The following is an 11871-nucleotide window of genomic DNA, read 5'->3' as shown; positions in this document are numbered from 1 at the left end:
ATTTTAAAGTGTCATGTAAACTAAACATAAATCCCTTACTAATTTTAAGATTGGGGGGATAACTGGAGCTTACAAGAGAGCATAATTTTACATGTTCTCATATCCGAAAACAATCACATAAAATTTTGTAAGAAATGAATTTCTTGTAAGGCTCACTCCACTTTATATGAGCTAATGATCATATAAAGTGGCCTGCACATACCATGTTATCATTTAGATTTACTTTCATTAATCCTTGGTAGATGAGATAATTTCAGATTACTAAAGAAAAAGTTATTGTAACTCCATAAAATAAAACATCATTACAAATAACAGATGCAAGAAATCATTCTCCTAATGCGCACCTATACAAATATATATAGATTTCAATTCCCAACTATCATATGACTACTAATTCTCGTGGTTGGATGAATCCTCGCAAAAAGTTGTCTCGGTAAAAAAGAATAAAAAAAAGGTATATTGAAGGAAGCATAAAATTAATAAACAAAATATTCAATGCTTAGTTTTGGAAATTATACGCCGGAGTACCGATCAACTAGAGCCTTTGCTGCCTCTGGTGCAAAGAATTTTGCCTGAATCCCAACCAAAAAAGTAAAGAAAATTAAGCATGAAACAGTCGAATATGACAATGAATTGGCACTGGCACATAGTTCCACCAGTTATCACCAAATGGTACTATGACACTGGCATGGGAAACTCTACCTGTTTTACTGAAGCAAACATACTTTGGCCTGGTATATATGGAATCTAAACAGTAACTGTATAAAAAATATGACTGTAGATGACCAGAAAAAATAAAAAAGGGGGGGGGGGGGGGGGGGGGGAATTAAAGAGAGCACAGTAGCTTTACTTGAATAAACATCCTCTCAGCATCACCGACTTTACCATTTTGCTTCAAGATAATTCCCTATAAATCATATAAAAATAAGCACATCAATTAGAAACCCACAAGGAAAGTGATGCGAAAATAATGTACCATAATACCTTTGCCAAGTAACCACGGAAATCATTTGGATGCTTGCTTATGAGTTCATCATATACTGCCACAGCATCACTGAGGTGGCCCCAGTCAGAATAAGCCTTTCCAATAAGCAACTCAACCTATGCAAAAAGATAATTTAAATTTGTGACACAGATAAACATATAGATTTATTAAATGAGAAAAAGATAAAATTAACTTGGCAGATCATTACCTGGACCGGATCAATATTTGGTTTATTCTGTGAATCTTCACTGTTTGAATTCACCGAAGCAGCTGCATTTTGCTGAACTTGTTTATTTATTTTTTCCCGAGCAGATAGAAGTACTTTAACAGTCTACATCCAACAACAAATACTTATTTCGATTTTAACATAAATATACTATTTTTATTAAAAATGAATAAACAAAAAAATAAGATCATATTTTAAATAAATTCATATGTACACCAAATGTTGTTTCATTGTGTGTAGTATGATTATCTTATTGAAATGTATTGTGGACATTGGATGAGTTAGTCGACCATAGATGAAGTAATATTTTATTTATACGTGCAGCCTTTTCATAATTGGACAGCTCATCAAATTTATTTTTACAGTTTTACAATATCAAATAGATGAATTCTTCAAATGTCCCAATTATTTTTGTACAAGTATAATTTCAGTATGTATTAGTCATATTAGGGTTTTTCCTTTAGTATCAATTCTTAGGGTTTTTGCAAATATTGGAAAACATTAGGCCTTTTGCAATTTCTTGATAACAGAGAGTGTTCATCAAAAGTTTCCCAGTAAATAATAAAATACCTCGTCAGGTTTTTGAGACGCAAGCAGTGTATTAGTAAGTCCTTGAAGAACTTCAAAATCAATGCTGTCAGATAACTGTTTCGAGAAAAAAGTAACTTAGAATTGAATAGATTTAAAAATATATCAAATGGGAAAGTAACAAACTTCCTTCAACTGTACTTACAGATAGAGATATTTTAAATGCAGATGCACTGCCATCATAATCTTTGAGCTCATATTTCACCTCTCCTAACAACCGGTATGCATCAGCATAGCCAGGGCTTTCCTGAAAATGAAAAGTTACCTTCAATATAGGGTGAGGCTATGGTACTATGCATAGCGCAAATTGGCCTGTACTATGGATCAATATCTTCATTTTCAAAGTTTAAATAGTCGATCTGAACTGTTCAACATGATCTCCATAAGAAAATGTAGTGGCAGACTAAATTTTACATTTTTTAGAATTTTTTGATTATTTGTTTAGATAGGTAGAATTTCTAGATCAAGTTATTTTCTACCTATCTAAAAAATTGTAATAAAATTGTAAAAAGTGTAAAATTTGATCTAAAAGAACATTTTCATATGGAGATCATGTTGAGTAGTTCAAATAGACTGTTTGGACTTTGCAAATATAGATAAGGATGTGAGGCATGATTGGGGCACGAAAACAATGGTGTATTTTAACCCTACTCAAATAATATAATGTTATCAGATAAAATAAATGCCATGTCAATTGGAAAAGTAAGAATCAATTTACCTTTATTAGCTTCTCAAGGAGAGGTACCGCCTTGTCATATTCGCCCAATTCTACCAATGTTACTGCTGCTCCCTATTAGGTTCTCAAAAGATAATATGAAGAAATTATTTGACAATAACAAAAGAAATTTCATTGAATTCTATTTATTTGACAATAACAGAAGAAACTTACTTCAAGAGCACTAGCATCATTTGGTGAAGTTTTAAGCTTTGTTTCGTATTCCTCAAATGCTCTCTATGTTACAATCATTACAAAATCTCATAAGGAATCTCTTTTGTACAGTGTTTTAATTTCACCTGATAATTTTCTCAATCATAATCTTCTTTGGGTAATTCAAAAATATCAACATGTGGAAAAATATATTAGACTAGTTAAAGTGGCAAGTACCAGCAGATATTAACTGGTATCAAAATTTACCTTGAAGGTTGTTTTCTCTTCTTCCGTTAGTTGTTTTCGAACTTCCGTGCTTTCTTTGCTAGAATTAACACTAGTTCAAATTTGAAACACCATGATTCTCAGAAAACATATCATATAAAACTTCATGAAATCAAACAAAATCAAAATTTTAGTGTGAGTAATTACCTCCCGTATGGAAGGAAGTCACCAAAAGCAAAAACTAAACCAAAGACTACGACAGCTATACCAATTCCCACCTTTTTATAAAAAAATAAATATGTTAAGAATTAATCAAGCACCTTAACAAAATAGTTTATGCATTAAAATTTGAAAGAAAAAGGGAGACCTTGGTGCCGATTCCAATTGTCTTTTGATCTGATTCGATCGGTGCATCATAATCTATAGCCTGATACGATTGTTTCTGTTCAGTATTTTTCTTCTCAATTGCTGACCTGTACAAATGCAATTACAGATAATTAGCCTTAAGAAAAACATTTATGTGATTATAAAATAATCAAGAATAATATAACAATGTTAGAATTCATACTTCTTTACTTCTTCCAATTTATCTAGAAACTTCTGGTCAAACACTACCTTGCCTGATTTGTCATTGCTACTCCCAGGTAGTGGAGCATCTTTAATTAGAGAAAATATAAGATTAAAATTATCTCATCAGGATTCAGTTGTATAGATGCAGCATAAAAAGAAAAAGATACACATCCTTTCATCATAGCAAATTAAGCAAAAACATCTATACAAAAGTCACATTGCTGACAAATTGACAAAAGTATCTCTTAATTTTTTGCCTTTGACTCAACCAAATTCTTGTCCAACCAACATATATATACTTGAAACAAAAAATATAAATCTTATTTTTTTTATTATTTGGACTTAGGCCAAAAGCAGCTCACTAAAACCAGGGGCAAAATTGTCAACATGTAACAGCATTTTCCCAATTATAGAGCTAAATTTTGGTCTTTGCAATTGATGAGAAACATTAAATATTATAAGCAAGTATCACAAATATTTGGGAAATTGAAGAAAAGGGCAAAATTACCTGATGTGGAAGCAAAATTGTTGGGGTTTTTAAAACTCTACTATAAGAAATAAAAAAGCAGCAGTTAGTTCAGGAAAACCAGAAAAAATTTAGCAACTATTGGATCTATAATAACTTAATAAGTAAAAACCATTAAATAAATTGAACTTAGATAGGCAACTCAGTTACCTTCTTGCCACGCCGCTTAGAGGCTAGACAAGTAACTCTATAACAGACATTATTTCTCTTAAAACCCATACTTGAACCAAATTCCAGCATTTCTTTACCGAAGAATAAACTTTTCCTGGGTACACATGCCTACATAGATAAACCACCATTGAAGCTATCAATTTTCAATCAACAAATTCTTCAAATTAAATAATATAAAGAAAGAAATTCGTAAACCAGAAGTAAAATTAGACACGAGAATTCTCAATTCGCGATTTTGCTAACCCAAAACCCCCACCCATACCATAAAAAAGAAAAAGTTGAAGATTATAAGGATGCTTTTGCACGAATACAAGTTTTTTAGGGGTTTAGAAGCAAAATCAGAGAAGTAAAGAAGGTGAGTAGATTATTACCGTGGCGCGGAGGCTAAAATCCATGGCCATGGCGATGAGCTCCGCGGTCGGCTCAGGCGCTCAAGAGGATACTGTACTGCGGATAGCTTTAATTGATGGTGTTTATGCAAATAGTGCTCCGGGTGCACCTAAGTTTATCATGTGATTTTGGGTTAATATTGGGCTTGGAGTAATTTCAATGGGCTCAATTGGGCCCATCTGTTCGAATGTGTTAAATACTATTGGATCTGTTTTTAATTTAAATTGTTGGTCTATGCCATTTCTATGAATACAAACGACCAATATTCCAGCAACAATATAGCGCGCAACCACAAATAAAATCCAAAACGAAAAAAAAAAATCCCCATTTATCCTCTCTCTCTCTCTCTGTTTTTTTTTTTGAAAATAATAACAGTGGCTCATTTATCATTTATAATACCATACAAATAAGAGGAGGGATCAAGTTACAACAATTTTTGAGTTATAACAAGTTATCACAACCATTTTCTACATTTTCAAAGTCCAAATCGTCAATCCAAACCGTTAGATATGATCTCTACAATAAAATGTGCTTGGAGACCAAATTTTACATTTTTTGGATTTTTTTACTATTTATTAAGATTGGTACAAAATTCAACGGTCTGAATTTGACTAGTTTTTGTACCCATCTTAATAAATAGTAAAAAAATTTCAAAAAATATAAAATTTGGTTTCCAAGCACATTTTATTGGAGAGATCACATCTAATGGTTTGGATCGACGATTTGGACTTTGAAAATATATAAAATATTGGTTGTGGTAACTTGTTTTAATTACAGTAATTTTAAGTCTAGTATTAGAAGTACTTAGGTTGGTTTTACAAGGTAGTCAAGGTAGAAGCAAGAGTTCAAATCGGTTTGGTTATGTAAGAGAGGAAGGTAGAAAGGAAAATGAGGAAGGCCCCCTCAGTTTTTGTAGTAATCTGGCAGAGAGAAGCGTATGAGGGAGGGGGGGTTTTGGTAAAAAAACAAGAGTCTGATGAATCATGCTGGAGAGATAACCAGCCACCATGTAATATTGCATTAATTTTAGAGGAGATAGTTCAGATCAAAAGCAGCAGCAAAGAAATGAGAGATGACAACCTGGTTCCATGGATTATACAACCAAACTAAAATTAATTACTTGGAATGTAAGGGGACTAAACGCAAAACCTAAGAGATTGGCCATAAGACAAACTATATTCCTAGAAAAGCCAAATATGATTTGTTTTCAAGAAACTAAACTTGCACAGATAGATGACTCAATAAAAAAGGAAATATGTGGAAGAAGGTTAGACCAGTACACATATCTACCTGCAAGGGGCACAAGAGGAGGCATAATAATTGCCTGGACAAGAAGGAGATTTCAGAAAATATCAGAAACACAGGGAGAGTACTGTTTGACAATACAGCTACAAGACAACAACCTGAACCAGCTGATACAATTCACTTCAGTGTATGGACCTACAAGTGCGGCATATAGAAGAAGCTTTTTTCAAGAATTAGAAGATTTAAAACCAACAACAGGGATACCATGGATCATAGGAGGAGATTTCAACACCACACTAGAAGCACAAGATAGAAACAGCAGCACACAGGATTGGAGGTGGCCATTGGCATTCAACAATTTAATTGCGGATCTTTCACTGCAAAATATCAGAATGGAAGGGAGAAAATACACCTGGGCAAACACAAGAGAACAGCCATCAATGGCTAAATTGGATAGATTCTTAGTTTCAACGGATTGGAGCCAATCATTCCCCAACACAAAACAGAGAACGCTAGCAAATACTAATTCAGATCATTGCCCCATACGGATTGAGGCATTAACCAGCTTCAAAAGAACGAAAATCTTCAGATTTGAAAACTTTTGGATCAAAATACCGGGGTTCAAGGAAATGGTATCTGAGTACTGACAGGGAAAGCCCAAAGCCACAAACACTCAACAACTACAACAAAAGATGAGGGGATTGCAGAAGGTTATAAGCACATGGATCAAGGGCAAAACAGGAAATATAAAAGAACAAATAAAGGTGTGTAGGCAGTATGTAGAATGGGTGGAGGAAGTGCAAGAAAGAAGGCAAACAACTGATTTAGAGAAGCAACTAAAAGAGATAATTAAGAATAGATACACCCAGCTATCAGTATGGGAAGAAGAAAGATGGAAACAAAGAGCAAAAATGAAATGGGAAGTAGAGGGGGACCAAAACACAAGATTTTTTCATGCATATGCCTCCTCCTCAAAGGCATATAATACAATAGGGGGAATCCAACATAGAAGGCAAATTCACACGGATCAAAGAGCAAAAGCAGATGCATTCAGACAATTCTACATGGACCTGATGGGAACAAACCAACATGTTGACCAAAACATAGATTGAACACAGCTATACCCATCAACAGAAACAACAACACTGGATCTATCATCATTAGCAACAGATATAACACAGCAAGAGGTACATGAGGCAATCATGGCCTGGCCCAACAACAAGGCACCAGGCCCGGATGGGTTTTGTGGAGAGTTTTACAAAAATTTTATACAAGATGTCCTGCCGGACATAACAGAAGCATTACAAAAGACAATGGAAGAAGGGCAAGACCTTTTTCCTCTCAACAACTCCATCACAGTGCTCATACCAAAGAAGGAGAATGCAAACAAACCAGAGGAATTCAGACCAATTAGTCTCATAAATGGTATACAGAAGATAGTATCGACAATTCTTGCAACAAGAATTCAAGGGAAAATTGACCAGCTATTACATGAATCACACACGGGCTTTGTAAAGGGAAGACAGATTACTGAAGGATTCATATGTGCACAGGAAATATTGCACTATGCAAAAAATCAGAAAATACCATTAGCAATCTTTAAAGTGGATATACACAAAGCATTCGACACCATTAGCTGGAATTTCATCACAGCAATCATGCGCCACATGAGATTCCCACAGAGATGGATATCATGGGTCTCAACACTGGTGCTACAAGGATCGACTCAAATTATGATTAATGGATTACTGGGAAAGAAAATCCAATTAAGAAGGGGGGGGTCAGACAGGGAGACCCCTTGTCACCATTCATTTTCATAATTGCAATGGACTTTCTACCGAGATGGCTACAGAAACTCACACACATAGGAGCAATCAGAATGCCGATACAAGGAATGCAACCAGCATTACTATATGCTGACGATGTACTTTTCTTCATTAAACCAGAGGAACAACAGATACAGATATTGGAAACAATACTGACCAATTTTGCAAGAATATCAGGATTGAAGGTCAATTTGGGTAAATCGGAAATAATTGCTACTGGCACAGATACACAGACTGATCGGATGGTAGAAATACTGAGGTGTAAGAAGGGCACCTTCCCACTCCAATACTTGGGCCTACCATTGTCAGACTCAAGGTTAAACAAAGGTGACTTTGCAAACATCATACAAAAGCTGAGTAGAAGACTGCCAGGATGGGCATCAAAACTGCTAACAATTGCGGGTAGGTTAATATTGGTAAATACAGTACTAACATCCATGCCCATATATCACATGTCAGTCTTTAGGCTCCCAGTATGGGTAGTGGAAGAAATAGACCAAATAAGAAGGAACTTCCTATGGGAAGGAGGAGCAGAGAATGAAAGGAAAATACACTTGGCCAATTGGCCGATGCTTTGTAGACCCAAAAGTTTGGGGGGATTGGGAATTCTGGATCTAAGAGTCTTCAATCAAGCAATTCTAGCCAAATAGTATTGGCAATGGCAAACAAAGGAGAAAATGATGTGGAAAGCACTCTTTAAAACCATGTATTGCAGTCAAGGAACGCAAGGGGTAAAACAATCCGTTCTATTCAAAACCCACATACAACACATCACCAAATTCTGTCACTGTTTTACTCAAAGAATTGAGGGTCAAGGGAACACTATCAGCCTCTGGGAACAGGACTGGGGAAAAGGAATTCTCAAGGACATATTTCATGCACTATTCACACACACAACGAATAAAGACATCACACTACAAGAGACTCACAGACTATCAAATACCTCAGACATATTCAGACCAATACTGACAGAACAGGCAGCAGAGCAGCTCACACAGTTTCAGATAGAAATTGCCACATACAGCAGCACAAGACAAGTAGAAGACCACATGCATCAGGATGATGCCAGATGGAAAATGAAAGAAAACGGCCAGTTCTCTGTACAGTCAGCGTATTACACAATCAAGGATGGACCTAGCATCAAATCAGGGGTAAAAAGCATATGGAAGATAGCGGCACCAAATAGATTCAAAATATTCGCATGGCTGCTCATTCATAATAAACTACTAACAACGGATAACTTAAAAAAAAGAGGATATAACTTGGCGGGAATCTGTTACATGTGTAAACAGAAGGATGAAACAGCACACCACATGTTCAACAACTGTCAACAAGCAATACTGGTACATAAGGGTACACTGCAGGTACGAGGTGGATACAAACATGGACAAAATAACATCAACCTAATGCATGAGGGGGCATCAAAAAAAGATAGAGGACTGATACTCATAACGAACTTCATCATCTGGAGAGAAAGATGCTGCATAATTTTTAGAAATGAGTATAAAATGGTCGTAGAACTGGTACAAGAAGCACTGCAGCAGTGGACAACATCAAACGGATTATGCAGTACAAGAAGAACACTCCAAATAAGAGATATTAGCTAAAAGATACAACTTGTAATAGTGGATCTCCTATTGCACTTTTTGCTTTCTGTTTTTACTTTTATTTTTATGTTTATCCTGCAAAACTTTCCATCCCGAGTTTCTACTCAGAAACTCAAAAACTTGTAACCAAACACGGTTAATCAAATATGGGCTAGACCCTTATTGTCTTTCAAAAAAAAAAAAAAGGACAGCAACGGTAACAAAGACAAGCTTTAATTATCACAGGTTATTGCACGCAATACACACTAGTGGAAAATATGGAATCAGGATCGGTTATATACACATATCAGTATCGGAATCCAACCGATCCTGTTGAAGGCGATACTGATACTATCAGGATCGGTTTTATATTTTTTAAAGAACCGATCCAAATAGAAACTATTAGGATCGGTTTTTTAACAAAACCGATCTTAATAGTTGTTATCTAGATCGGTTTTTGACTAAGAACCGATCCAGATACGTACTATCAAGATCGGTTTTTATAAAAAAACCGATCCTGATACAAATTTTTTTTTTTCAAAAAAATTTCTGCAAAAAAAAAAAAAAAAAAAAAAAAATCAGGGTCGGTTTTTAATAAAAAACCGACCCTAATAGTATTAGGATCGGTTTTTTATTAAAAACCGACCTTGATTTTTTTTTTTTTTTAAATTGTATCAGGATCGGTTTTATTGCTAAAAACCGATCCTGATAGTACTATCAAGATCGGTTTTTATATAAAAACCGATCTTGATATTTTTTTCGAATTTTTTTTTAATTAAAAATTACATATCAAGATCGGTTTTTATATAAAAACCGATCTTGATAGTATTTTCGATTTTTTTTTTTAAATTACATATCTAGATCGGTTTTTGAATAAAAACCGATCTTGATACGTACTATCAAGATCGGTTTTTATATAAAACCGATCCTGATGTTTTATTGAGGCTAAAAAAAATATTTTTATTTATTTGACCAGCTTCCATATATATTTTGCTGGCCAGCATCCTAAATTTTTTTTTTTTGCACAGTAAGAAACAATAATCAATTAAATATCATATACACATTCTAAATTAATTATCATACACATCTTAAACTATTACAAAAAATTCATGTACTTCATACAAAGTTTTGTGAAGCATTACATATTATAACAAGAAATTTAAATCCAAAAAAAAAATTAATTAACAAACATACAAGTGACTAATTGGGCTATTTCTTCAATTAACACACATTTATGCAATATACACAATTATGCAATTAATGTAAAGCACAACAATAAAAAAATCAATAATTACCTCTTTTGCAATCACATCACTTGAGATTAAAAAAAATCCTAAAAACAAAAACAAAGGTAACAATTAGATAGAAAAACATTTTCCAATAAAAAATACAAAAAAATGTGTTTTAAAAGTATAATAATGAGAAAATTAGATAAAGCTAATACCATGATAGTTGATCGGCCGGATGATTAAGTAACTTGAGAGAGATGTCCTCAAAACTGTAAAACAATATATAAACACCATTAATTCATTTTTGAAACAATAAAAAAAATAAAAAATTGGCACAATTGAGCCGGAGGTGCGAGATGCTCGGATTTGAGAGGAAGAGACGGAGAGAAAGATAGAGAGACACACGGAGGAGAGAGAGAGACGGAGACAGAGAGAGAGAGTACTGAGGATTTGAGAGGGAGATACGGAGACAGAGACAGAGACGCTAAATTGAAAATGAGAGGCGCGAAATGAAAATAAGAAGAACCCTAGCTAAGCTGGTTATATAGAAAGTTATCATTAGGATCGGTTGTTTATAAAGAACCGATCCTAATAGTATCAGGATCGGTTTTTATAAAAAAACCGATCCTGATACTAATTTTTTTGAAAAAAAAATAGTATCAGGATCGGTTTTTTATTATAAAAAACCGATCCTGATACAATTTTTTTTTTTTCAAAAAAATTTCTGCAAAAAAAAAAAAAAAAAAAAAAAAAAAAAAAAAAAAAAATCAGGGTCGGTTTTTTATTAAAAACCGACCCTGATTTTTTTTTTTTTTTTTTTTTTTTTTTTTTTTTTTTTTTTTTTAGAAATTTTTTTGCAGAAATTTTTTTGAAAAAAAAAAATTGTATCAGGATCGGTTTTATTGCTAAAAACCGATCCTGATAGTATCTGGATCGGTTTTTAGCAATAAAACCGATCCAGATAGTTTTTTTCTTTTATTTGGAAAATCTTTTCATATGGTTATGTTTAAATAAATATAAAAAATTACATATTAGAAATATAAGTTAATTATTTAATAAAAATTTGATTTAATTTTCAAATGACTTGTGCATATAATATATTTTCTTTTCATATGGTTATGCATCAATGACTTGTGCCATATAATATATTTTATTTTCCATTTCAACACTTAAATAAAATGAAGGAAGGGGATTTTTTTTTTTCAGCTATATGTTTAATTTGATTATCTTTAGATATATATTGTGGTATATGTATAATTACAATAATAATTTATGGAAGAAACTTTCTTATTAAAACAACAGTTATCGGGTTAATAAATTAACAATGGCTATTTATATGATTTTTATGTAGGAGATTCTCTCTGATTTATAACAATTGACGACCAATGTCAAATTCATTAATTTCTATGTATATTTTGACCGGTTTGAAATGATCA

At 33.4% G+C, this 11871-nt stretch overlaps 1 protein-coding gene across 1 annotated transcript; it reads right to left on the bottom strand.

Moving 5' to 3' along the window:
* Positions 1-264: 264 nt before the first annotated feature.
* On the bottom strand, positions 265-4656 carry LOC144564030 (Tetratricopeptide repeat (TPR)-like superfamily protein). The gene is made up of 15 exons (XM_078313522.1): positions 4531-4656; positions 4139-4267; positions 3971-4007; positions 3461-3548; positions 3260-3365; positions 3100-3170; positions 2935-3004; positions 2689-2751; positions 2518-2589; positions 1945-2046; positions 1782-1856; positions 1194-1316; positions 985-1101; positions 851-907; positions 265-572 (listed from the first exon to the last, which is right to left on the bottom strand). The coding sequence occupies exons 1-15, from the start codon at positions 4558-4560 to the stop codon at positions 513-515; spliced, it is 1200 nt and encodes a 399-aa protein (XP_078169648.1). The 5' UTR covers positions 4561-4656; the 3' UTR covers positions 265-512.
* Between the last annotated feature and the right edge of the window lie 7215 nt (positions 4657-11871).

This window comes from Carex rostrata, chromosome 13 (assembly GCF_964058835.1).
Source record: "Carex rostrata chromosome 13, lpCarRost1.2, whole genome shotgun sequence".
NCBI classification, from domain to species: Eukaryota; Viridiplantae; Streptophyta; class Magnoliopsida; order Poales; family Cyperaceae; genus Carex; species Carex rostrata.
The sequence above is the reverse complement of the archived record's forward strand: the minus strand, read 5'-3'. Positions and strand labels throughout refer to the sequence as shown.